This window comes from Osmerus mordax, chromosome 22 (genome assembly GCF_038355195.1).
Source record: "Osmerus mordax isolate fOsmMor3 chromosome 22, fOsmMor3.pri, whole genome shotgun sequence".
In the NCBI taxonomy this organism is placed as follows: domain Eukaryota; kingdom Metazoa; phylum Chordata; class Actinopteri; order Osmeriformes; family Osmeridae; genus Osmerus; species Osmerus mordax.
In genome coordinates, this window is record NC_090071.1 from 5336533 (window position 1) to 5364038 (window position 27506).

Here is a 27506-nt window from a genome sequence, read left to right on the forward strand (position 1 = left end):
TGCAAAACCAACAAATTCGGAGGTGTTTAAATTTCCATAATAAGTATTCAATGCCTTTTAAAATTCAAAACATGATGTCACTGATTTGCTTCCATACACCTGGTAGCAGAATGCGAACTACCACTACACGCACCTGCACACCTGCACGGTAGGGGGCGGTACAGTTGGAAAAAGGAACATAGCCTTTCCTTTTTGGTGCAGCAACTTGGTGCGCAGGATGATGGGCATGAACATTCTTAGATAGAGCGCTTGCGCAATTTCCCTGAGACCAACCATATGTGCTTGAACCGAGTAATATCGGCGAGCAACGAGGCTGCACATTGTGGATAAATAAACGGGATAATGGGGAAGAAACAGAAAAAGTCAGGGGAAGACAGGTAAAGATTAAGTAATTAGTCTCCATTTCATATAAGGTGTGAATAGAGATTGTGTGTGACAAGTGACAAGTGTAGAGGCATGACTAGAGATAACTTGCTAGCAGACGTTATGGTTTCATGTGGCGGCAGATTGCTTTGGCTAGGCCTTCTTTTCAATGGTAACGTGACAAGTCTTGACAATTGTAAGCCATTGGCTAGTAAGCATTTCGACTGAAAACATTGCCACAATACCCACACAGAAGTGACCTGCAAGTGCGGCGCTGATTTACTCTCGCAAGCTTGTTTTCATAGCTTGTCACTTAGACAGCTACTAAACCTACAGCAAGCTAAGTCCCGGCTTGCTAACATGGGCTAGCGTGTAACGTATTCTCCAGATAACCTAGGGGACATGGGAATGAACATCAGTCATCTAGCTAGCTACCATGGTATTATTGTTGCCATACGTGATTGTCAATGACTTTATCAACGGAACAACTCGCTTGTACATAGATGTTAGCTAGCTAAATAGCCAAATGTGCGAAAGACTGACTGCACGAGTCAGGACAGGAGCAGTCGCAGTAGCTTGGCTGCGCGCTTGGCCTGCAACATCATCTTTTTCATTGTGCTGTCACAGAGAGGGCCGGTGAGCATTGTCTAGTCACCTAACAGCCACCATGGAGAAATGACCAGGCTTTGTCTAAAAGAGAGTCAGCATGGTCACAAACTTTTGTTACTAGATATTACATTTTAATTCTGATTCCGATCACCAATACTGACTACATATTAGAGTATTTGTCACTGTGGCAATTTACCCATGAACATAAGAACATTATTGTCACAATAGGGACAGAATTATGTTTAGTTGTTTCATGAAAATAAAGAGGTGACCTCTTCATATATATTAGGTAGCGAGTTTGCTTGATAGCAGGCCCATGATTCTCTGGAACAACTTATTTGTCTCTCCCTCAGTTGAAGTAATGAATGCTTGAAACCTCTTAATGCCTTGCAAACAGAAAAAAACATGAACAGTGCACAACAATGCATTTCCACTGGCACGGTTCTCCTTTTGACTAATTAAATCTCAGTGCTGAGACTAGAGATGTTGGAAGCAAATGAGAAGAGGAAGTCATGTCACACTATTGAGATGCACCCTGACATATCAGATGTGGACCCACCCTGGGAGATGGCACCTGCAGGTGTCTGTCTGTCTGTCTGTCTGTAAGCTTCAACACATGATAAGTGGACTCACACCCTGGGGTTGCTACCAGGGCATTTGTTGGTGGTAGTGCACTGCTGGCGGCTAGCTAAGTCAATCTCTCTCTCGCTTGCCATCAGCCTACCATGTTAAGAGGGACATGGTGCACAGCAACTTAAGACTACAGTTTCTCCTGAAAATGTAGGCTCACCTTTTTTTGCAATGGGTGCCAGTTGAGAGGGATCTCTGGGACATCCAACATGTAGGTTATCTCATGGGCTTTTTTTTAGTACTGTTCTATTTGGTTTAACACAACCCCCTGGCTGTTGCACATACCCCTAAGCTATTAGCTTGAATACGTTTCTACCTCCAGCATAACCGTCTTTATTATTCAGACGGATGTATCCGGTCTTTAATCCCACAGGCACTGGAGGTCTCACCTAGCTTGGTCATCTAGTAGGCTTTGTGCTGAGCACAGCTCTCTCTCTGTGTGTGTGTGTGTGCGCGCGTGCGTGCGCGCGTGCGTGCGTGCGTGCGTGCGTGCGTGCGTGCGTGCGTGCGTGTGTGTGTGGCCCCTTGTTTCTAACACAGAGGTGCTTCCCACTGCTGCTGATGCAACAGGCATGCAAGGAAGAGCCTCACCCACTCCCTATAAAAGGCTGAGGCAATGAACACAGGCTCTTTCCTCAAGACTCATAGCTTCATGTGCAGCCTCAGGTAAACGTCTCGTGGTTTTGGTTTGTTCCCGTAGGCCTATGTGGAGGTATTCAGGAGGGAGCTGTTAGTGCTGGGTGTGCCAGGCGGGAGATGGTTGGGGGTGGAGTGGCACCTGTGAGTCAGGGTCAGGCAGGCCGGCTCTCTTCCAGAAGCAGCTGTGTGCTTCACAGTCTGTGTCTGGCCTCAGGTGTCTGGGTTGATGTGGTAGATTCAAACGCTTGCAAAAGCGTCCGCTTGCTCTGTGACTGGCTGCATGAATGACTGTCTGTTGCAGGCTGCATGAATGACTGTCTGTTTCACACTGCCTTGTCTTAAGGCGGGTAGGGAGGGGGTGGTTGGGCTTGTTTGTGTGATATTGTGCCAGTTGTATCTTCTTTCTAGTTTGCCGTTCAAGGCCTCTCAAAGATAATAGAAATGTTACACTCGCATACATTCAGTAATATGGACGTTTTAAGCATGTGTGTTCAATGTCCCCGGTGTTCCAGTGCCAAAGATGACGGCATCGACATTGACGCCTTAGCCGCCGAGATCGAGGGCGCCGGAGCAGCCAAAGAACATGCCAAAGGAAAGAAGAAGAAGAGAGCAGGAAAAAAAGATGACTTTGAGTAAGCTCACCGGACCTCCTCCATCTGCTCAGTCTTGAAGGGGCCTGGTTTAAGCTACTCAGCGATGACACGCATCTTGTTTTTCTCCGCAGTGAGGACGACATCTTGAAAGAGTTGGAGGAACTTTCGATAGAAACCGGAGGGGCAAAAGCAAAGGTAAACCTGCCCACTCACCACATGGAGTAGACCTATATCTTCACTAAGCCGTTCCCTCAGTGTAGGGCTTAGTACAGGACATGTATGTATTGTCAGAGAGTTAGGCTTACGTTGTGTCTCTTTGGCTCCGCAGAAAGCCGACACCACAGAAGAAGAAGCAGCGGCCGCGGAGCCGGCGGTGCCCACCAAAGCAGAGAAGAAGAAGACCCGGAAGGGGAAGCACGCCAGCCTCGAGGATGAGGACGACGACGACGACCAAGAGGTATCGGGTCCGGGCGACCCGGAGAAAAACGGCGGCGGGCAGAGAGACAGAAAGCCTGCGCCAGTGCCTGCCGCTCCTGCTGGCTCTGACTCTGAGGACGAGGGCTCTAGGACACGCAACAAGCCCAAGGCCGGCAAGAAGGGGGGCCGCAAGGCGGCCTCGGACGAGGAGGAAGACGACGACAAGGATGGTGGTGCGAGGAAAGGGGGAGGTGGTGGTGGTGGTGGTGGTGGAGGCGGAGGCGGAGAAGGAGAAGAGGATTCCGACGACGACGACACATCCCAGTCCTCCAAGAAAGCCCAGAAGAAGAAAAAGGGAAAGGCTAAGGCTGACAGTGAGGACGAGGAGGAGGAGGAGGAAGGACCCTCCAAGATGAAGACGGCCGCCCAGAAGAAAGCCGAGAAGAAGGAGCGGGACAGGAAGAAGAAGGAGGAGGAGAGGGCCAAACTGAAGAAGCTGAAGGAGAAAGAGAAGGAGGAGACCAAGGAGGACGGGACGGAAGGCCCCCCGCAGAAGGAGGCGGTGGCGAAGACCGAACCGGCCCCGGCAGCAGCCGAGGCCGCCCCGCCCGAGGACCAGGAGGAGGGGGCGGACCTCCAAGGAGAAGGTGAGCTCCCCCTCTCTATCTCCTCCCTGCTCTGCCATGGCTCTTTCTGTCTTTTATAAATACTCTGTTTGATTCACCGCTTAAGTGAAACGTATTAGAGTATTATTATATAAACGTATTATTAGCATTTTGTCAATATCAACTCAATATTGAATGTGTGACATTCGCGTCAGCAAGTCACATTTGACGTCTGTGTCTCTTCAGAGGAGGCCGAGGGAGACAAGAAAAAGAAAGACAAGAAGAAGAAGAAGGGCGAGAAGGAGAAGGAGGAGAAGAAGAAGGGCCCCAGCAAGGCCACGGTGAAGGCCATGCAGGAGGCCCTGGCCCGCATGAAGGAGGAGGAGGAGCGGGCCAAGAAGGAGGAGGAGGAGACCCTCCGACGCTTGGAGGAGCAGGAGGCGCAGAGACTGGAGCAGGTGGGTCCTACCGCACACACACACACAGTTGAGAGACGCTGAAAGTCGGTCCGAAATAGAATCCAGAAGTGTTTCCGACCTCTCACCTCCGTGCTCCCCCTGCTCCCTAATAGGAACGCCTGGAGCAGGAGAGGAAGGAGAAGAAGAAACTGAAGGAGAAGGAGAGGAAGGAGAGGCTGAAGAAGGAGGGCAAGCTCCTCACCAAGGCCCAGAAGGACGCCAGGGCCAGGGCCGAGGCCACGCTCAAACTGCTGCAGGCACAGGGTGAGTTTGGACGACGACCTGCTGACCCCAGCTACATGGTCTGAAACAGGAAGACTTGGGTATATAGAGGAATAGGAAACGCTCCGTTGGGCCTGGCTTTGAATAGTCCGGTAATGGCAGACCTCCGTGCAGAATACTCTGTCCTCTTGTCTCCGGGGTAGCTGTGCCCTTCACCCTACCTCAGCCTAATCACCTGTTGTGCCCTGCAGGTGTGGAGGTTCCGTCCAAAGAGTCGGCGGCAGAGAGGAAGAAGAAGCCCGTGTACGGAGACAAGAGGAAAAAGAAGCCCACTGCCCAGACCCCCGAAGGTAACCGCCCAGGCCGTTCAACATGAAAACCAACAACATACACACACACCTTCTGTGTGTCTGCCTCATCGCCTATTCCTTCTCCCACCCACCCCCCCCCCCCCCCCACCCCCCAGAAACCTCAGAGGTAACATCACCCACGCCCGAGACAGCCGCACCCATTGCCATGGAGACCGAGCCGGCAACAGTGGCGACGACACCCAAAGCAGAAGCAGGTAAGCGAGCAAGGTTGACTGAGTCGTGCCATACTCGCAGGGATCGCAGCTGATCAGCAGCTGATCAGCAGCTCTCCTTTACCATGTTGTGTTTCCAATAAGCTCCCAGTCCACGGAGATCTTTGCTGCAAACCTTTTTCTTCTCCTCACTCTACACCTGTGGTCCCTACTTCCCTCTCTCTCTCTTCCCCGTCAGTGAAAGAACCAAAGCCTGAAGCTGCTGTTGATGATTGGGAGGCCATAGCCAGCGACGAAGAGAAAGGTACCATTAGAGATGGTAGAGATGGACAGTGTAGACCCTTACATGGTCTACACTGCATGTCTTTACAATCTTTGATATGTTAAAGGGGTGTTCCTGGCCGTTCTTAGTTGTTGTGGCAACTTTTGCAAAAAAACTATCTCTCACTTCCTCCTTCTCTCTCTCTCCCTCCATCCGTCTGTCCCAAAGAGCTGAAGAAGGTGCACATAGAGGTGAAGGAGACCCCGGCACCGCCCAAACCTCCCCCCCAGCCGGGGGCGGGGGGGAACGGGAGCGAGGAGGAGGACGATGAGGACGACGAGGAAGAGGAGGACGACGACGAGGAGGAGAGCGAGGAGGAAGAGGAGAAGAAGAAGGAGGGCGAGCCAGCCGTGGCACAGCCCCCGGCGGCCAAGAGGAAGGGGGGCAGGGAGAGCTCCGACTCGAGCAGCGGGAGCGACTCGGACGACGGCCGCACCAAAGATGAGAGGCTGTATGACAAGGCCAAGAGGCGGATAGAGGTACACACACACACACACTGACAGACAGATACCTGGTCAGCCACTGGTTTGACGCTATGGTCTGCCCACAGAAACGGCGGCAGGAGAACATGAGGAACATTAACCTGGACAAGCTGCGCTCGCCCGTGGTGTGTGTGCTGGGTCACGTCGACACGGGGAAGACCAAGATCCTAGACAAGGTGCGTGCGACGCTGCCATGGATGCATGTGTGTTTTTACACAGGTGTGCACGATCACATTTCTGCTGATTTCAATGTTATGTTGACATTTTAGCAATTTAGCGGATGCTGTCATCCAAAGATAAACCCCCCAAAAAATGAATGAAGCACTTTTGACCTGAGGCTGGACTGCCACATCCATGTGTTCTAAAAAGTTGTATCTGTCCCCAGCTGCGCCACACGAACGTCCAGGATGGGGAGGCGGGGGGCATCACCCAGCAGATAGGGGCCACCAACGTCCCCCTGGAAACCATCATAGAGCAGACCAAGATGGTGAAGAACGTGAGTACACCCCCCCCCCCTTATAAAATACAGCTGTTATCAGCTGGGAATGTTTTTTTTATAGTTCTTCTGTGGTCCTTCTATGAAACGGCAACCCTTTGTGAGTATTTCTGTTGTGACAGCACTGTGGTAATGAGTCGACTGTTTTTCCTCCCCAGCTGGACAAAGACACCATCAAAATACCGGGAATGCTTATCATTGACACACCCGGCCACGAGTCTTTCAGGTGTGTGCAGATTGTTTTTGTAGTGTGTGTGTTTGGTGTGTGTGCTTTTGTGAGTGTGGGAATTTGCATTTGCCTATCAATCACAGCCCATGCCTGGGTGCTGTATCTAAAAGTGTGTGTGTGTGTGTGTGTGTGTGCGTGACCTCCAGTAACCTGAGGAACCGGGGCAGCTCTCTGTGCGACATCGCCATCCTGGTGGTGGACATCATGCATGGCCTGGAGCCCCAGACCTTAGAGTCCATCAACCTGCTCAAGGAGAAGAAATGTCCCTTCATCGTTGCACTCAACAAGGTGAGGTCTCTCACACACACACACACACACACATTACATTTAGTCATTTAGCAGACGTTCTTATCCAGAGCGACTTACAGTAAGTACAGGTACATTCCCCCCGAGGCAAGTAGGGTGAAGTGCCTTGCCCAAGGACACGTCATTTGACACGGCCGGGAATCGAACTGGCAACCTACAGATTACTAGCCCGATTCCTTAACCGCTCAGCCACCTGACTCCCACACACACACACACTGAAGGAGGGAAGGAGGGAGGGAAGAATAGAGATGGATGGAGAAATAGATGAGTGGATGGAAAATTGGTCGGGGAGATAGATGGGGGATGGTTGGATGGACAAATAGCGGGAATGCGTTCATCCTTGTTCTGTTCCCCCCTCTCTCTCTCTCTGTCTCTCTCCCTCCAGATCGACCGTCTATATGACTGGAAGAAGAGCCCGGACACAGACGTGGTGACCGCTCTGAAGAAGCAGAAGAAGAACACCAAGGATGAGTTTGACGAGAGGGCCAAGGCCGTCATTGTAGAGTTTGCGCAGCAGGTCAGTCATTCGGCCAGTCACCATGCTGCAGTCTCCACCTATCAGAGTCTCCAACCACATTCCCACTCACAGTCTTACTATATATTCTATTATTTGTAAAAAAAAAAAATCAACTCTGTGTCTGTCTGTGTGTTTCTCTGTCTGTGTGTGTGTTTCCACCAGGGTCTCAACGCTGCTCTCTTCCACGAGAACAAGGACCCACGAACCTTCGTCTCTCTGGTACCCACCTCAGCCGTGTCCGGGGACGGCATGGGCAACCTGATTGGCCTGCTGGTGGAGCTGACCCAGACCATGCTGGCCCGCCGGCTGGCACACTGCGACGAGCTCCGCGCCCAGGTCATGGAGGTGAGCTCATCCCTCCACACACCCCTCTTCATCACAGCCACGTGTTTGTGCCTGCATCCATCCAATTAGTCTGGGGACATGGCACCCCTAACCCTGTGCCTGTGTCCAGGTCAAAGCCCTGCCAGGGATGGGGACCACCATCGACGTGATTCTTATCAACGGGCACCTGAGAGAAGGGGACACAATCATCGTCCCAGGGGTGGAGGGGCCCATCGTCACCCAGATCAGGGGTCTGCTGCTGCCCCCGCCCCTCAAAGAGCTCAGGGTCAAGGTCCGTATGAGCGCTTTCTTCGTCTGCCTGTCCTCACTTGACAAGAGTGCTTGTTGGGAACAGATCTGCATCCTGTCTGGACAGATGAATGACGCCAGTGTTTTCATTCAGCCAAGGTGCTGCTCCCTATCCTGGCTTATCCCGGTTCGGTTCCCTTAATGTTTTTATTTTGTGTATGTAGAATCAGTATGAGAAGCACAAGGAGGTGAACACCGCGCAGGGGGTGAAGATTCTTGGCAAGGACCTGGAGAAGACCCTTGCAGGGCTCCCCCTGCTGGTGGCTCACAAGGACGACGAGGTGCCCGTGCTCAGGGTAAGAGCACACTCACCCTGAACCCCCCCCCCCCTTGCTCTCTGCCTCGTTCTCTCCTGCTAGCTGGGTCGCTTGCTTTCTAATTTCCTCTTGTTCAAAATGACAAAAAAATCCCGGTTTCTGTGCAGGATGAGCCTGAATGTACACACACACACGCACACAGTATTGATACGCCCCGTGTCCGCTATGTGTACAGGACGAGTTGGTGCGCGAGCTGAAACAGACGCTCAACTCCATAAAGCTGGAGGAGAAGGGGGTGTACGTCCAGGCCTCCACGCTGGGCTCCCTGGAGGCCCTGCTGGAGTTCCTACGCACCTCCAAAGTGCCTGTGAGTGGACACACACACACACCGTTTTTTCCGACCTGTTTCAGAACCTGTTTATTAACGCTACTTTCCGATCCTCGGCCCCCGCAGTACGCTGGCATCAACATCGGCCCCGTCCATAAGAAAGATGTGATGAAAGCCTCCGCTATGCTAGAACACGACCCACAGTAGGATACTCTCCCTCCTTTCTCTCCTGGGACTGCATGACATCTGTGTGTTCTTGTACGGCGCCATGCTGCTGTGTCTGTGACCGTGCGCCCCTGACCTGTCCCTCAGGTACGCCACCATCCTGGCCTTCGACGTCAAGGTGGAGAGGGACTCCCAGGAGATGGCCGACGGCCTGGGCGTGCGCATCTTCAGCGCCGAGATCATCTACCACTTGTTCGATGCCTTCACCAAGTACCGGGAGGACTACAAGAAGCAGAAGCAGGACGAGTTCAAGTATGTCGTGTGTCTGTGTCTAGATACTCACGTGAAGGCATGCGTCAGCCTTTAGATTGTCGGGTGGCTGAGCTCTGCATGTGGTAACGGTGTGTTCCATCTTCCTCCCTCCAGACACATAGCTGTGTTCCCCTGTAAGCTCCGCATCCTGCCCCAGTTCATCTTCAACTCCAGGGACCCCATCGTCATTGGAGTCACTGTGGAGGCGGGCGTCCTCCGACAGGGCACCCCTCTCTGTGTACCCTCCAAAGGCGTAAGTGGGAGAGGAGGAGGAGAGTCTATCAATAGCTGTGTCCTCATACCCACACTAGTCCCCGGAAAGATTTTCAGTATGTCCCAATGTATTCTAGAGGGCGAGGCGTCACTCATCGAGCCACTCATCCTATGCATCTCCCTTTCAGTTTGTGGACATTGGCATCATCACCAGCATTGAGATGAACCACAAGACGGTGGATTCTGCCAAGAAAGGCCAAGAGATCTGTGTGAAGATCGAGCCCATCCCTGGAGAGTCTCCCAAGATGTACGGACGCCACTTCGAGGCCACCGACTTCATCGTCAGCAAGGTACGCCCTCCCGGCGCTGGCTGAGGGGCAGAGTCCCAGCTAGGCATGTCTTTTGGCACCTCTGACCCCTTTGAAATGGTGGGTTGTCCTCCCCAGATCACGCGAGCGTCCATCGATGCGCTGAAGAACTGGTTCAGAGACGAGATGACCAAGACGGACTGGCAGCTCATCATGGAGCTGAAGAAGACCTTCGAGATCATCTGAGGAGAACCAAAAACACCCCCCTTTCCATCTTTTAAGCCAGCCACGTGGTGTAAACATCAATATAAACACACACACACACACACTCATCCACACACACGGGATCATGTGACATCTGATCAAGAAAAGGCATAGATCCCACTGAATCCATACACTCGGTTTAAGGGGAGAGATATGCGGGGTTGCACCTACCCTCGCCTCTCCCTCACCCCTCCCCTGTCTGCCAGGAGGGAGAGGGGAGTGTAGTGTTTAGTGGTGACAAATAAGAAGGTGTGTTTTTCTGTGAGAAACTGAACAATTTCCACTGTTGTTAACAGTGACTGTCTAGACAGCATTGACACACACTATTCCAACGTGCCTGTTCTTCCAAATCATCTCTTTATTGTATATTTTTTTTTTGCATTATTCTTCTCTCTCGCTCTACACCTTCTGGCTTCTGCTTGAGACTTCGCCCCTCCCATTTGCACAAACACGCAACCCCCCCCCCCCCCCCCCCTTCCAAGAAAGGATCGGAACTTGAGAGAGAGATGGAAATGGGAGAAGGGGCCACAGCTAGCTACTGTACCAGAGTTTGGCAAACTCTGTTTAAGATTTAGATTTGTTTTTTTTATATGGCAGCCCTTTTGGCACCATACGTTCCAAGAGACCATAACCTTTCTGTTGAGAGTTAGTTAGAATGTCAGTATAGTCAGTGGAAGGCTTTGCACCAACGAAGAATCTAGATTGCCGAAGTTGAGCTCTGAGAAGGTGCAGACGAATCGGCCACAGGTGCGGAGGAATCGGGCTAAGAGGAAGGATGACCTGCTTTACAGAAGTTTTCTAACGTCCGAATAATATTGCATTGTCAGTGTTTTACCTTTTCTTGAATGCAGTTCTTTTTATGGTCATTTTAAAAGTTTCACTCATATCGGCACGATCGGCCCCACCCTGTTAGTTGGTTCTACAGGGGCCTACGGACATTGTGTTCTCCTCACCGTGAATGAACTAGGTGACCCCAAGCATCCCTCCTGACTTGAGTTTGAAATGTACAAGAGAAATACAACAATCAACCCCAATAAAGAAATTGCATATTTATAGAAATGGAAAAAACACAATCTGATTTATTTTTGAATGATAGTTTATATGATTTTGATTATTATTTTGTGGGTCTTTGGATTTTCCACGTTTATGCTTTGTCATATCGAGCAATTCAGCAGGGGGCGGTATAATGCAGGGTTTGAAGGATCCTAAATTAATCACTTGTGTTTGTTAAAACCAATTCTTTCCACATTATTTTAAAGACAACCTTTGAAATTTGTAGACTTAATAGGCTAGTTTTCCATGTAATTGAACAGCCTTCGCTGTTTTAAGATTGATATAGTTCGCACTGCAACTGTATAACACGTGGTAAATATGAAACGTGTTAAAGATAAACATAGATGCAGGTGCCAGATATCTAAAAGTACAAAATGTGTGTTGACACGCCAGCAAGCCATTAATTCAAGGATGCAGAATAATATGGTAAAATGTTGAACTGTCAGAGCGGGGGCATTCACATACACAGTCATAGTTGACATGGACAGTAAAGTGATGTCATCTATTGGCCCACGGCAGCAGACTATTCCTGGATAAGGGAGCAGGATAGGGTAGGCTACTTGACATTATTCCAGACCAGTTACGCGAAAACGAAGGAACCACTTGCACAGGGCTCTGGAAAATCAACATTGGACTACCACTGACTAAATAGTTGGTATAGATCTGAAATAGCTACTTCTGTTATTATTGTGAGTTATGCGATTCACCACATGTGCGCTGGAAAACATCGAAGGATAAAACAGTGAGTGTGATAGTCATGAATTCGGCGGAACAGACAGTAACTTGGCTAATAACGTTGGGGGTTTTGGAATCGCCAAAAAAGACCATCTCGGATCCAGAGGGCTTCTTGCAGTCATCGCTTAAAGATGGGGTAGTCCTGTGCAAGCTGCTGGAGAGATTGCGCCCGGGTTCCGTTGAAAAAGTATGTACAGTTATTATTCTGCATAGCCAACACTAAATACACCATTGTGGCCTCACTTACTAGACTAACAAGATATTTCGTCACTCTTGGCCTTATGATTAAAGGGCGCAATAGGGACAATTACAGACTGTTTGGAGCACGTTGTACAGCCAAATATGCCCAGATGTTTGCATTGTCTACTTCAAGCTAGGCTTTCCTGTGCGCCTTAGAGCTAATAGCCTACCTCATGTTTTTTTATTATCAAAATGTAGCCTTCATAATCAGGAAAATTAATCTAACACATTTGTGTCTCATTACTAACCGTATAAGGTATGGGGTGATAACCCATACCTTTAATGTTGTTGATGGGACTGCTTGTACAGTCACCCAACATTGAGAAGCAAAATTACTGACATTCCCCGTTTTAAAGAGGCTGATTTGTGTGTGAGAGCGTGAAAGGCTATACACGCTCACAGCACGTACATCAGGCCTGTACAGAATTGCTCGGGCATATTGGGCAGATGGTCTGTTATTGCTCTGCATTTATTCTTATGGCAATGTGCCGATTTTGAACAGCGTCAAAATACAATGATCAAATGATAACATTGCATCAATTAGAAAAACATGATGACAATTTTTTACTTTTTGCACTACATCCCAATAAATCTATTGCACAAAAACTGATTCTAAACACATGTATGTTGTTCATGGGAAACAGACAGAACACAGGTGGAGTTGCATGTTTGCAACGGTAGAATGGACCAAACGTCATTTCCTCCTCGTCTAATCCCGTTTCCCAAACGGAGGTTTCGCAGGGGCAAAGATTGCAATTGCATTTATTTTCTTACATTATTCTCTGCGTTCCTCATCAGAAATAATATGACCTTGTGAGTTGTAACCGAACATTTTCAGTTTATGGAAACCATGAAGATTGTGCAGGTGTACCGGACGGGATTTACCTCGCAAAACTCTTTCCTCGTCCACAGGTCTTGCAAGAACCTCGGAATGACAGCGAGTGCCAGGTTAACATCAGGGAGTTTCTAAAAGGCTGCGGCTCTTTCCGTGTAGAGGTGAGCATTGTAACCCGCTGGATTTTACAATAATATACCAAACGTCTCACATTGTAAACATATAGACATGCTTTATGTAAGAAAACTGTTTTACAAACAAAGTAGAGTACACTATTTACTTGAGTCTATTAATCCGCGAAGGAGTATCCTATAGGCTACCACCGATACTAAGTACAGCTTTGTTTTGTTTTTTTGCCCAAATTCTTGTTATGAAGACTTTAGGTCTAACAAAGTTAGTCCAATATTGAAAGTGTCAAACTTAAAACAAGGTCATATTCCGGAGATCTTGTGCCCACAGTACAGATATGTTAGCGTAAGTCTTATGGCCATGCAGGGTGGAGAGAATGACAACTGGCTATGAACTGATTTTGTTTCGTCACATATGCACGCATAAAGGAAATGCATTGCCTACTAGAGTTTGGGATGCCATAGTGTGGCATGTATTGCAAGAGAAGAAATGAGGATGGCAATATTGCTGGAAGGCTATTTCCCCATGTCATGACATTGGTAAGATATCAGACAGGGTGTGTTGGGGCTCTTTTGTCTGGTGGTGCTCTCAGCGTTTGCTGTTCTTTTAGAATTCTTAGCAAACTAGGTGGGGTTTGGAAGGGAGGTATATTTTAGCCTCTCTCAAACAAGGCCTGTTTAGTACACACCTTGTTTCACCTGAGGGAGTCAGGTGGCTGAGCGGTTAGGGAAGCAGGCTAGTAATCTGAAGGTTGCCAGTTCGATTCCTGGCCGTGCAAAATTGCGTTTTGTCCTTGGGCAAGGCACTTCACCCTACTTGCCTCAGGTGGAATGTCCCTGTACTTACTGTAAGTCGCTCTGGATAAGAGCGTCTGCTAAATGACTAAATGTAAAGCTTCTGGCTTCTGGCCCAGTACAACATCTCTGTAAAGGATACTCTCAGTATTTCCTTCCTTCCCCCTCTCCCTTAATTACTTGCCCCTTCCCCCCATTTTGATCTGAAATCAAGAAATGTACTGGTTACACTCATCCCAGTTACTTTGTGTCAGGGTAGATTGAGCCACCAAGATGCATGTGATGTGTCCGTTTGAATGAATTTGGGCTTGCTTAGTGGCATGTGTGTTTCAGGGTACATTGTTAGAGATTAGAGAGGGGGCTCAGTCTGGGGGATAGCCTAATCCGTCCAGACAGGGTGGTGGAGGTGTGTGTGTCTATTGGTTGTGATTTTTACATTGCACAGTCCCCCGTCCTTTAACTTGTAATGCCATGGTGTCTAACTGTGACGATAACCAGATCACTATATGTGTAGATTATCTAGACATGCCTGTGAGTTGCATTCTATAGCATAATAGGTTTTCCATTTGGCTAGTCTAAAAAAATAATTTCCTTTCCTCACCCTGGCTCCTCCCCTCCCTCCCCTCCTCTTGTTGTATTTCAAGCCCTTTGAGGTGAATGATCTCCTTCAGGGACTAAACTTCACCAAAGTGCTCAACTCTCTAGTGGCCCTGAACAAAGCTACAGAAGGTAAAGAAACATGTGTTTGTCTTTGCGTGTATCTCTGTGTGTTTCTGATAAACGATGAATCAGTGAGCACTTCCTGTTACCAATACAATTCAAGCCTGTATTTCATTGCAGACCTGTCTCTCCTTTCCAGATATTGGGTTGGACTGTGACAGCGTGTGTGCACGACACTCCTCCTCTCTGAGGATTAAGTCATTCGAGTCTCTCAACACCCAGTCTCCTCACGGACGCTCCTCCAAGCTCTTTCAGCACCAGTATCGCAGCCTGGTGAGTCCAGCAGAACCGTATACCCTGAGCAGAACCTTCTAGAATCACACAGAACCACATCCAGCATGAACTAAAGCACAAATAAGGGACCATGAGAGGAATATCAAGGTTAACAGATGGCTTCTGTTTTCTTCATCTAACCTCCCTTACTCCCTCTTTCTACAGGACATGTCAGAGAGTGGGGGGCAGCAGGTCCTGGTGAGGGCACGCTTCAACTTCCAGCAGACCAATGAGGATGAGCTCTCCTTCTCCAAGGGTGACATCATCAGCGTGAGCCGGCAGGAGGACGGCGGCTGGTGGGAGGGGTCGGTCAGCGGCAGGACAGGCTGGTTCCCGAGCAACTATGTCCGCGAGGTCAAAGGCAGCGGTGGGTGTGACCCGTTTTTTAAACCTTCAGAGTTTTCACTTTTTTGTCAATTCCATGCAGAAGATTGCATATTTGAATTTGTGATACATACTGTATGTAAACGCAGACCTTCTTGCTTGGAGGAAATACAACTACCCTTCTAATTACTTTGCAAAACCTCTGGTTCCAAAAGTCCAAGAATGAACAAAACCAAATGTGCCTATCATCCAGTCTGTTAAGCTTTCCTCCCTCTCTTTCCCTCCCTCACTGTATCCATCTTTCTCCATCACAGACAAGCCTGTGTCGCCCAAGTCCGGGACACTGAAGAGCCCACCTAAAGGCTTGGACACATCAGCCATCAGCAAGACCTATTACAATGTGGTGAGGATATGAGATATGACCTGGCCCTGTTGCAACAAATTAAATGGATTTTAACCAACCCTACAATTCCTGATACGACATAACTAGATAGTGTGTGAGGGAGAAGTAGAAAGAGATCATTTGTGTGTGTGTGTGTGTGTGTGTGTGAGAGAGAAAAGGAGTGTGTCAGTGTTGGCATGCATGCTGTAATGTAGGTCGGTTATTCCGTCTCACTGGCTCCTGGGCCAAGCTTGTCTTCAGGGCACTTGGAGTGGCTGTTGTGTCTGTGCCTGCAGATACACACATGGTGACGACGTGTTGTGTGCGTGCGTCAGTCACACAATGGAAGGGCATCTAAGATGAGTGAGAAAACCTTCTTGTCTCACGTTTAACTAAAAAAAAGAGGCTGCCGCTTGCAAGGCATCCTGGGAGAGCTGGCTGTGCTGCTATATTATTTAGAGGAGCCTGTGGTGTTCAGGAAAGGACTTCCTGCCCCCTTTCCCTTCTATCTGCAGGCCTGGAAACGGAACAACTAAACACAACATAGAAACAGTAGGCTTCCACCTCAGAACAGCATGTTCTGTAGACATGACAGGGTTGGATTAGACGGGCATCCACTGTAGATGGACACACACACAGACACACAAAAGGAACGTCCCTCTATTGAACCCTGGTAATCACTTAAAAACAGCTGAAAAACAAAGGGATTTGTTGAAAATGGGACGTCAGGGGCTCTCTCCACTGCACTGTGGTTATAATGGTCCTCTGAAATGACGGCCGGTCGAGAAGGCTACTCTTCATGAGGGATAATGATGGCAGGAGTTAGGTTGTGTAATGAACAGACAAACCAATGGACTGTCCTCATTCTGTCTCCTTTGTCTTTTTATTTTTCTTCTAGGAGGAAGAAAGTGTGTGTGTGCGTGTGTCCATCAGGCTCAGTGTCACTATTAAATGTTCTATGTTCCCACAGGTTCTCCAGAACATTCTGGAAACAGAGACTGAGTACTCTAACGAGCTACAGACCCTGCTGTCCTCATACCTGCGCTCATTGCACTCCTCGGAGGGGTGGGTACGAGTGTGTGTGAGGGAGAGAGAAATAATGCAATGGTTCTCTAGAATAATGTGAATCTAACATGACAGCTAATATCTCCTCCTCCTCGTCTTCTCTTCAGACTGACCAGTGCAGACGTCAGTTACATTCAGGGGAACCTGGAGGAAATCTCCACCTTTCAGCAGATGTTGGTCCAGTCCCTGGAGGAATGCTCCAAGTTAGTCTGCTTTTTTCCTCCCTCTCCCTCTCCCTCTCCCTCTCCCTCTCTCTCCCCCTCTGTCTCTCTGTCTCTCTCTCTCTCTCTCTCTCTGTCTCTGTCTCTGTCTCTCTCTCTCCCTCGTGCTGTCTCTCCCACTACTCTATCCTGTGCTTCAAATAGCACTTCCTGGTTGCCACTAGGGGCAAGAACCAAGACAATAGCCCCTTCCTGTTGAACAATAACACCCCCCCCCCTCCACCTATGGAACACTTCCCCTGTTTGTGGTCAGTTTTCTGGGCTCCACTCTGCTGGGGTAGGATATGATCAGAAAATGGATGGCTGATTCCAGACCAGCTGTAAAGAATATGCTTATGTTAGATCTTCTTTCCAGCTGGGTCCATTAAAGACTGAACCCAGAATTATATTAAGCTCTTTTTTATAGCACTTCTTTCATAGCCGGTATGTGGGTGTACTGTTCTTCAAACCACATGACGGCTACTCCCACATCCCTATGCTATTTCAACAGGCCACAGTGACACCTAGGGGCAAACACTGGTACGGCTTTTGAGTGTTGCAAACAGGATGCGAGTTGTGCACATCCAGGTTGCGCGTGTTGACGTGCGCGTGCTTGTGTGCAGGCTTCCAGAGAGCCAGCAGAGAGTAGGGGGGTTCTTCCTCAACCTCATGCCCCAGATGAAGGCCCTGTACATGGCCTACTGCTCCAATCATCCCACTGCAGTCAGCATCCTCACTGAACACAGGTAGGTGCGCTGGTGGGTGTGTTTTAATGCTCGAGTGACAGAGAGGAGAAGTGTCTTGCGGACCAAAGGAGTGCTTTCCTTTTAAAAGTTGAACGTGTGTGTGTTCTGCAGTAAGGAGCTAGGGGACTACATGGAGGGGAAGGGAGCCAACAGTCCAGGTATTCTGACTCTGACCACCGGTCTCAGTAAAGCCTTCATGAGACTGGACAAGTACCCCACCCTGCTCAAAGAACTGGAGAGGCACATGGAAGTGAGTGTGTGTGTGACAGAGTGCGAGAGAGAGAGAGTGCGAGAGAGAGAGAGTGCGAGAGAGAGAGAGTGCGAGAGAGAGAGTGCAAGAGAGAGAGAGCGCGAGAGAGAGAGAGCGCGCGAGAGAAAGAGAGTGCGCGGGAGAGAGAGTGCGCAAGAGAGAGAGAGCGCAAGAGAGAGAGCGAGAGATATTGATTGTGTGTCTGAATCCTGTGCTTCCACCTACAGGATCACCACCTTGATCGTCCAGACATCCAGTTGTGTATGACTGCCTTTAAAAGCCTCTCTGTAAGTCCCCCACCCCCCCCCCCCCACCCCCCTATCTCTCTGTCACTTTGACAGATCAATATATGTTTTTCAGGATTTAATTGAACTCTTTTGTATGCCTTTTCTATGCCTGTATATCACATGTTTTTGTTGTCCCACTCTATGTTGAGCTGTGTAGTATTGGTCAAGGTGACATTTTGTGTGTGTGTGTGTAATCAGCAGTGGTTCTTATCCAGGACTGAGCGTAAAGCCCTTGTCTGGCTGCAGCCTCCGTTTGGCTGCCCTCCTCTGTGGCTCTGTGCCCGGCTTAGACTGTGTGTGTGTGTGTGTGTGTAGCTATCTCAGTTTGTCTTTGTGTGCCATACCACATTAAAAGGATTGAATACAATGCAGTGTAAATCAGTGGCATGAAAACCAGTGTGTGTGTCTCCATGGTGACAGGCCCAGTGTCAGGGGGTTCGGAAGCGTAAGGAACTGGAGCTGCAGATCCTCACTGACTCCATCAGACGCTGGGAGGGCAATGACATCACCACCCTGGGCCCGGTGCTTTACATGTCCCATACTTTGGTCCACAGCCAAGCCAGCCAGGTACTAAGACCACAGAACCCTAGGACCTTGGGTCCGGTTCTTTACATGTCCTTGGCGATCCACAGCCAGTGTGTGTGTGTGTGTCTTTTAGGAGAAAAATGAGCGCTACTTCCTGCTGTTCCCTCAAGTTCTCCTTATGCTGTCTACCAGCACCAGAATGAGTGGCTTTATCTACCAGGTATATTACATACACTCACCCCCCTCGCCTCACATACATAACTTCAGACCACACACATCTAATCTAAACTATCTCTTTTTCTTCTGTATTTATTTATTCCCCCCCCCCCCCCTAATATTTCTAGGGCAGACTGCCAATTACAGGAATGCTGGTCTCCAAACTGGAGGACGGGGAGATCCTGAAGAATGCCTTTGAGATATCTGGTACAACCTTTTCCTCTCCTGGTCACATTAAACCGACCAATACCCTACATCTCCACACAGCAGCTTATTGTGTGTGTGTGTGTGTGATAGGCAGCCAATGTGAGCGGATGCAGGTAGTGTGTGACAGCCAGCAGGACCAGCAGGAGTGGGTGGAGCATCTCCAGTGCTTGACCAATAAGCACGACCTTGCCATGGCCACGCCCACCTCTAAACCCCAGTCAGTTCCCTTTCACACGGTACGCCCACCACCCTCCCCCCCCCCCCCCCCCCACACACACACACACAATTCAATGTCCACAGATGTCAGTTGTGAAGAATCAGCTGGGTTACTATACTTAAGCGATGTACGTACGCTACATTTAGGAGTCTCATCTTATCATTACGTGTCCGTGTGTCCGCCCCCAGCTTCCGTCCCAGCCCCTGACCCCTTCCAGGCTCTCCGAGAGCAGGGGCACCAGTGGGACTCCGGCCTACCACACCCTGCCCCACCCTTCCTCCCATGGTTCCCTGCCTTGGCCCCCACTGGAGCCTCCCAGCACCCCCAAACCCTGGAGCCTCAGCTGTTTGCGGCCCGCGCCCCCACTCAGGCCCTCCGCTGCCCTCTGCTACAAGGAGGTACGGTGTAGGACGTGGACATACACTACACATACAGGACATGTACAGTACCAGTCAAAGGTTTGGACACATTTTCCCATTTGCCTGTACCTCGATCGCTCTTATCCACACACACTAACCACTCCTCCCCTCCCCACCCTTCTCATGCAGGACCTGAGCAAGAGCCCCAAGAGCATGAAGAAGCTGCTTCCTAAGAGGAAACCAGAGAGGAAGCCGTCTGAGGAGGACTTCAGCGTCAGGAAGAGTATGCTAACACACCAAGGAAATGTTGACCTGCTTTTAGGAGGCTTTGCGTTGGCTTATCAGCTGTCTTGTCTCTTTTTTTTTATATATATCCCTCCCTCTTTCTGTTGCTCTCCTCCCCTCCCTCTCCTCACCCCTCCTCTTTCGCTCCCCCTCTCTCTCTTCCCTCCCAGGTACGGCAGCTGCACTGGAGGAGGATGCTCAGATTCTAAAAGTCATCGAGGCATACTGCACCAGTGCTAAAACACGCCAGACACTCAACTCAAGTATATACTCTTAACTCTGAGCCTTTTTGACGACACCAACTGTAATTCTGCTTCCAGCTCACTTCATGCATGGTCTCTCTGTTTCTGTACTAATCTCCACCGTTAATGTTAGTATGTCCATCTTAGCTCTGGGGCATGTCATGGTATTTCTATTCTAGACCAGTATAAAGCTAGTGGTTTAGTCGACTCTCAATTGTGTGCTTAATGAGCTGTCACACTGTTCTGTCTTCTAACAAAGGTCTTTCTGCTGTTTCTTCTCGTCCCATTTCTTTTTTCTCTTCTCTTCTTTTCTGTGTATATGACTTTCCTTGCAATATTACCTCCCTCCCTCCCCCCCCCCCCCACACACACACCCCCCTTCCCAAATCCTTTTTTCTCCTTGTTTTTTAAATGTTGTGCTTTGCACTTTACACCTCCACAAACCTGCCTCTCTCATCCTACATGGTTTGACATGGCCTTGTTTTTGGAATATATATTTTCTTATTAAATATCATGTTAATGTCACCTATTCCATTCAAAATAATTTAACCCCCACCTCCAAATGGTTTGAACTCCTGTTCTGTTTTCATGTGGCTTGACATGCACATCCCCTCACCTTCTGATTTGATATGGTTTGACCCATGCTTCCCCTCACCTTCTGATTTGATATGGTTTGACCCATGCTTCCCTTCCCTTCTGGTTTGACCATTTTGACCATTCCCGTTTTGATATTTTTTTTAACCACTTTCATACCCATTCCGTATGGGTTAACCCGCTCCCCCCGCCCCTTTTTTAAATGGTTTGACCCACTCCCCCGTACCCGTTCCGTATGGTTTGACTCACCCCCCCACACCCAAGCATGGCAGGGTACCGACCTGATGCACAACCATGTGCTCATCGACGCCGACCGGTCCAGCGCGGATGCCCCCGGCGGCCCGGTTAACACGACTCTGGGGGCGGAGCCATGTTCCGATCTATCGGAGGACTCAGACTATGACAGTATTTGGAACGCACATAGTTACAGGACCTCCTCTGTCTCCCGTAAGAACCACTGCTGCTGTTCCCATTTAGCCCCTCCCCCCCTTCGACTCCTCCCCTCCCCTACGTTCCACTCAACCGACCAATCCAGGCCACTTCACAGTTTAGATGCTTCCTGTAAAACATTACGAACCAGGCAGCTTTTTTTTTTTTTTTTTTACAGTGATAGGCTCTTCATCTTCCCCACACCCATTCTCCAGTGACAGAGGAGAAACCAAAAACTCCCCCCCCACCTTTTTATTGGGTCCATAGAGACCTCGTGGACAAAGATGAGATAATTGCCCAGTCTCCCCTCTGTCCTCCTCCTATCTTCCTCCATTATAAACTTCAAAGAACTGGGCGTCGAGTTTCATAGCTCCATTCAGTGACCTTCAGTAAACATGCTGCTGTCTGGGGACTGTGTCTGCTTTGAGGATCTGATATTGAAGCCTACTGTATATGTCTGAAAGATCGTTAGAGATGAATGGGCGATAAGACAGCCGCTTTGAGTTGCCAGGTTTGGAGCCTTGGCACACCTGTCTGTCCTGATCCTCCCTCAGCAGATGGGTCCGTGGCTGCTTTCCAACACTGTTCTTTACACCATAAAGCCTACACCTACACACACTGGTTCTCTCATGGACAACAGGGAACGGAGGTGTATCTAAGGCTAGGGATGTAATGTGAGAAGGAGGCTCGTTTGACACATCGAGACACGTCTCAGGTCACTCCAGTTGAGCGAATCTATCTACAGTCAGCCCCGCCTCTGAGCTTGTTCCTTACTACCACGTCTCTCTGTTTCACCGGCAGGATCCAGGAAGGAGTCAGGCGTGCACATGCTTTTCCCCGAGGAGGAGAAGATCATCGTGGAGGAGACCAGGAGCAACGGCCAGACCGTCATGGAGGAGAAGTAAGAAACCACCTGACTTTCCATTCTCCTGACGAGGCGCACCGCTGCTCACTGCTTCAACTGTTTCATGTCGATCTCCAATGCGGTGGGGGCTGATAAAGGCTCTCATTTCTGAAGTACCACAATTGATTATAGTTTTAATATAATGGGACTCGTTTGTAGTACTGTGAAAGGGGTTGTCTCTGGTATCTTGATGTTGACCAGAGCATGCTGTTTAGTTCAGCACTGTTCACCTATGCCTGTTACCGTGTTGTAGGACCCTGGTGGACACGGTGTACGGCCTCAAAGATGAGCTGCAGGAACTGAAACAGGTCAGTGGTTGAGGTCCAAATCAGGGTTGTGGATCAGTTATGATTCCGCAAAAAGTGCTTGACCACCACTCTTGAGTTAGGTGCCGACGGTTCACACAATATGTGGCCATCTTTGTTTGTGTTGCCAGGACAACAAGAGAATGCGAAGGACACTAGAGGAGGAGCAGAGGGCCAGGAAGGATCTGGAGAAGATTGTGAGAAGGGTGCTGAAGAGCATGAACGACCCTTCCTGGGACGAGACCAACCTCTGAGACTCTCATGATGTCACATAGGGCGAAGAAACATCCAATCAGAACGTCTCAACGGGGACCACATGACCACAAAGCCATCCTATAAGGCTGTAAAACTGTGAACTGAGACTGGCAGGAAGTGGTGGAAAAACCATGCTTCCTGTTCTGAGTTGTAGAGCAAGGTCTCAGGGAAACCAAAACAAACATGGCAGGTTGTCCACAAATAGACTAGCAATAGCAATGAATAGAATAGCAATGGCAATAATTTCCTAATTTGATGCTCCATTTGAAGCTTTTCTCCCCCACATTCCTCTAAGCTTTGTACTATAGGAAACTATGGCCAACCCTGACTGGGAAACACTCTTTCCTCGTTCAAAATGTTTCCAATGGAAAACTCGAGCAATACCGTACTGGAACATTATGCTGATGTGATTTTAAAGTTTTTTTTTAAGGTTTGAAACCTGTCTAATTGTCTAAATACTGTGGATGCATTGGAATCATATTTACAAAGCTATCCCATAATCTTTTTACCTAGATTAAAAATGTTTTTGTTACTTATTATTTATAGAGAAATGAACCTTGATATTTCTAATTAACATCATGAAGTGTGCCTTGGAGAAGTTTTCTTTAAGAGGTTGACATTTCTGGCAGATTCCTAAGCTAAAAGACTAAAATGCAACATGACCAATTATGAACTGTAATGCAAACGACTGTCTTTATGGTATAATGTTTAACTCATTAATTTATGTATTTAAGAAAATTGACAGAAGTGTGTGTGTGTGGGCGTGTGTGTGTGTGTGGGCGTGTGTGTGTGTGTGTGGGCGTGTGTGTGTGTGTGGGCGTGTGTTAGGGGCGGTATAGTACCGTCACTGTCATCCAATGAGGGTCATCGGGTAGCTCTACACTCATTGTGTGTTTGTGTCTCTGATTAAAACCAGTCGATTGAATCTTTCCTCACTGCCTGTTCATTTGATGTTCCATGCTGATGTTCCCATGCTGATGATCCATGTGGTCTGTGTTGGCACCGCAGGTGATGGTGTGTTGGCCTGTGTCTAGGCCGCTAGCGGATGAGCCAACCGCGCAGCAAAGCTGCTTTTATGTGGAGGGGGGATCGAGGTAGGGTACTGAAACATTCTGAACCCTCTTGACGGCTTGTGCCCACCTTTGTCTTGGCATAAGCCTGTGGGGCGCTATAAGTCCTCCATTCTAATTCCACCATTGTCCACATCCTTCTGCCCACTGCTGGGATCCCATTGTTCCCACCGGTAATCCAGGTTTGGGCTGTGAGGGAGAGAAACGGAGGGATGGAGGGATGGATGAAGGTGTTGGCCATGACTCATGATGGAGCCTGGGCCCCTGGATCTCTCTGTCGACGGAAAGCATACTTGAACCCCCCTACCTACCTTTGGATCAAATTCTGTCGTCAAACATTGCAGCTCATTCTAATTGATAACATCACCCTGAAAAGGATACTTTATTCTCACTGAGGAGTACAATAAATATAGACTGGGCCCCGGGGGGGGGGGGGGGGGGGGGGGTATTGTTGAAACTCACCTAAAGAGATACAGTAGGGTGACAATACACCTATTCAGTCTCAGGCCAGGCTGGTCCTACTGCCTTGAAGAACACTCCTTCTCTATTCCAACACACCATTATAACAAACAATGAGGCCAAATCAAAGGCATCATAAAGGCTTCCAGTCCATGGGGACCAAACAAGGCATTGTGGGAGATCTAATCGCTGGCTTTGGCCCAGTCAGAGTGACAAAAAGGCGAAAAGAGACGGGAACAGAGAGAGAGCGGACAAGTGAGGCTCGTCTTTTGTTTGGTACGAAAGCAAGGGATGACATTTGGAAAGAGAATGACACCTAGCAGAAATTTACATGAGGACAAAGCTTAGAGCCGCCACCGGTGCTAGCTTGGTTGCCACAGAAAGAGACAGAGAGATAGAGCAAAAGTGTTACCTGGCCGGCCATTAATATAACACCTCCACACATGGCTTTGAGTAACTTGCTTCTGAGTTGTTGATAATGCTCTTGTTACTATTGAAACTACACAGATCTCTGATCGATCTACAGTCAGGTCCATAAATATTTGGACATTGACACAATTTTCATCATTTTGGCTCTGTATACCACCACAATGGATTTGAAATGAAACAATCAAGATGTGCTTTAAGTGCAGACTTTCAGCTTTAATTTCAGGGTATTTACATCCAAATCAGGTGAACGGTGTAGGAATTGCAACACATTTTATATGTGGTCCCCCCCTTTTTAAGGGACCAAAAGTAATTGGACAATTGGCTGTTCAGCTGTTCCATGGCCAGGTGTATGTTATTCCCTCATAAAGGGAGTTCGTTATTTCATCGACAAGGAGCAGATAAAAGGTCTAGAGTTCATTTCAAGTATGGTATTTGTGTTTGGAATCTGTTGCTGTCAACTCTCAATATGAAGTCCAAAGAGCTGTCACCATCAGTGAAGCAAGCCATCGTTAGGCTGAAAAATCAAAACAAACCTATCAGAGAGATAGCAAAAACATTAGGTGTGGCCAAATCAACTGTTTGGTACATTCTTAAAAAGAAAGAAAGCACTGGTGACCTCAGCAACACCAAAAGACCCGGAAGACCACGGAAAACAACTGGTGGATGACAGAAGAATTCTTTCCCTGGTGAAGAAAAACCCCTCTCACAACAGTTGGCCAGATCAAGAACACTCTCCAGGAGGTAGGCGTATCTGTGTCAAAGTCAACAATTAAGAGAAGACTTCACCAGAGTAAATACAGAGGGTTCACCACAAGATGTAAACCATTGGTGAGTCTCAAAAACAGGAAGACCAGATTAGAGTTGGCCAAAAAACATCTAAAAGGGCCTGTACAGTTCTGGAACAACATACTATGGACAGATGAGACCAAGATCAACTTGTACCAGAATGATGGGAAGAGAAGAGTATGGAGAAGGGAAGGAACTGCTCATGATCCAAAGCATACCACCTCATCAGTGAAGCATGGTAGAGGTAGTGTAATGGCGTGGGCATGTATGGCTGCCAATGGAACTGGTTCCCTTGTATTTATCGATGATGTGACTGCTGACAAAAGCAGTAGGATGAATTCTGAAGTGTTTCGGGCAATATTATCTGCTCAGATTCAGCTAAATGCTTCAGAACTCATAGGACGGCGCTTCACAGTGCAGATGGACGATGACCCGAAGCATACTGCGAAAGCAACCAAAGAGTTTTTTAAGGCAAAGAAGTGGAATGTTCTGCAATGGCCAAGTCAATCACCTGACCTAAATCCAATTGAGCATGCATTTCACTTGCTAAAGACAAAACTGAAGGGAAAATGCCCCAAGAACAAGCAGGAACTGAAGACAGTTGCAGTAGAGGCCTGGCAGAGCATCACCAGGGACGAAACCCAGCGTCTGGTGATGTCTATGGGTTCCAGACTTCAGGCTGTCATTGACTGCAAAGGATTTGCAACCAAGTATTAAAAGTGACAATTAGATTTATGATTATGTTAGTTTGTCCAATTATTTTTGGTCCCTTAAAAAGGGGGGGACCACATATAAAATGTGTTGTAATTCCTACACCGTTCACCTGATTTGGATGTAAATACCCTGAAATTAAAGTTGAAAGTCTGCACTTAAAGCACATCTTGATTGTTTCATTTCAAATCCATTGTGGTGGTATACAGAGCCAAAATGATAAATGTCCAAATATTTATGGACCTGACTGTAAATGACTGGGTTAATGTCCATTGTGACATCTACGACTTAGCCAAAGAGCCCTGGATAAACAGCGAAATCATACGTGTTTGGTTTTTGAGACATCGTTCTGTGTAGTAGTGTGGAACTGTCTAAAACCACCAAGAATCCATTTGAAGAGAAAAAAAGGAAGAGCAAACCTAAACCGGTTCGGTTAGTGTACTCTGTATCAAAACAGGTCAAATCAAAGTTCTACCTCTGCTTTATACCTTTTTAGAGAAAAGGTATAAAGCAGAAGTGAAAGGTGACAGAGCTGATTCAAAACCTGGTTAGAAGCCCTGAAGAGTGAATGCTGTATAACGATGGCCTTATTAAATTGACAAGGCAATTTACTTTCTTTTATGGTGCGCTGACTCTTCTTCATTGACTTACAATGGAAAGGATATAATTTTGCAGATGTTGGTGGAAAGGCTCAAATGTCAACTCCTTTTCAGAATGCCATGCCGGCCTCCATTGGGAATGAATAATTGATAAGTCACCTTTGTCTCGCGTTAAATATTCTTACAGCGACACAAAAGGAGCACAGAAATATAAAAGAGCATCTAATTCATCTTTTTTAGTCCACAGATCAAACACTGTGATTGGCTGAATGTGCTCACTGGGACTTTTTTATAAACCCATTGAACAAGGGGGGGGGGGGGGGGGGGGGTGAGGGGCTTTGTGCACATCGTTTAGTGAGTTACCTCAAGGCAAGTGTATGGAAGAAATGGGCATACCTTGCTGTGGTACAAGTGTCCTTGGCCTGGGCAGAGATCAAGAGCTCTGCAGCATCGAGGGTGTGCCTCAATGGCCCAGAGTGTCTGGCTCGTTCCATTCTTTCGTCTCCACTGATGAGAAAGCAAAGGACAGGTGAACACATCCTGAAGGACCGAGGCTTTAAAGTTCGACACGTCAAACACTAGAAGGCGTACGTATACACACGCACACACACAAGTTATCCCTTAACCTTTCACTGTTTATCTGAATCTTTTCTCCCACAAATCAGGTACTGCTACACATATGTTCTGCAGCAAACTGTGGTCGCACCTGTTTTGGGTTTGATGCCTAGTCTTGTCAGGCCCTTCTGTGCCCCCCAGTTATAAAAGTCTGTGGGCCAGGAGAGCATTGTCAGAGTAGAGGGCAGGGCACCCACCTGTCTGCCATCGATAGTTGCTGCTGAGAATGAAAGTGACAGCAAGTCACTGTGGCCATTCTTCAACGAGACTCTGCCAATTGTGGAGCTCAAAAAACCCTGTCAAGGGCTTTTTATTTCCTGAGCCTTGAATCAATCAACAAAGTCTTATGTGCGTGGAATACACACACAGACAGAC

At 48.3% G+C, this 27506-nt stretch overlaps 2 protein-coding genes across 2 annotated transcripts; both read left to right on the forward strand.

The window, feature by feature from the left end:
• The first annotated feature begins 271 nt into the window (after positions 1 to 271).
• On the forward strand, positions 272 to 10970 carry eif5b (eukaryotic translation initiation factor 5B). Its single transcript, XM_067260576.1, has 24 exons — positions 272 to 377; positions 2754 to 2873; positions 2966 to 3029; positions 3163 to 3898; positions 4103 to 4314; positions 4428 to 4578; positions 4788 to 4886; positions 5003 to 5101; positions 5298 to 5363; positions 5550 to 5860; positions 5932 to 6039; positions 6249 to 6359; positions 6518 to 6585; positions 6735 to 6876; positions 7280 to 7411; positions 7574 to 7756; positions 7866 to 8027; positions 8209 to 8340; positions 8537 to 8668; positions 8756 to 8832; positions 8942 to 9106; positions 9221 to 9359; positions 9508 to 9669; positions 9766 to 10970. Exons 1-24 carry the CDS (start codon positions 343 to 345, stop codon positions 9871 to 9873), a joined length of 3714 nt encoding a protein of 1237 aa, XP_067116677.1. The 5' UTR covers positions 272 to 342; the 3' UTR covers positions 9874 to 10970.
• Positions 10971 to 11615: 645 nt separating this feature from the next.
• On the forward strand, positions 11616 to 23387 carry arhgef7b (Rho guanine nucleotide exchange factor (GEF) 7b). Its single transcript, XM_067260086.1, has 22 exons — positions 11616 to 11866; positions 12832 to 12915; positions 14322 to 14406; positions 14537 to 14670; positions 14836 to 15037; positions 15309 to 15397; positions 16347 to 16441; positions 16549 to 16644; positions 17265 to 17387; positions 17499 to 17637; positions 17865 to 17924; positions 18345 to 18491; positions 18583 to 18669; positions 18794 to 18872; positions 18963 to 19108; positions 19278 to 19487; positions 19638 to 19731; positions 19904 to 19996; positions 21800 to 21899; positions 22156 to 22210; positions 22339 to 23253; positions 23302 to 23387. The coding sequence occupies exons 1-21, from the start codon at positions 11702 to 11704 to the stop codon at positions 22459 to 22461; spliced, it is 2406 nt and encodes an 801-aa protein (XP_067116187.1). The 5' UTR covers positions 11616 to 11701; the 3' UTR covers positions 22462 to 23253; positions 23302 to 23387.
• Positions 23388 to 27506: the final 4119 nt, after the last annotated feature.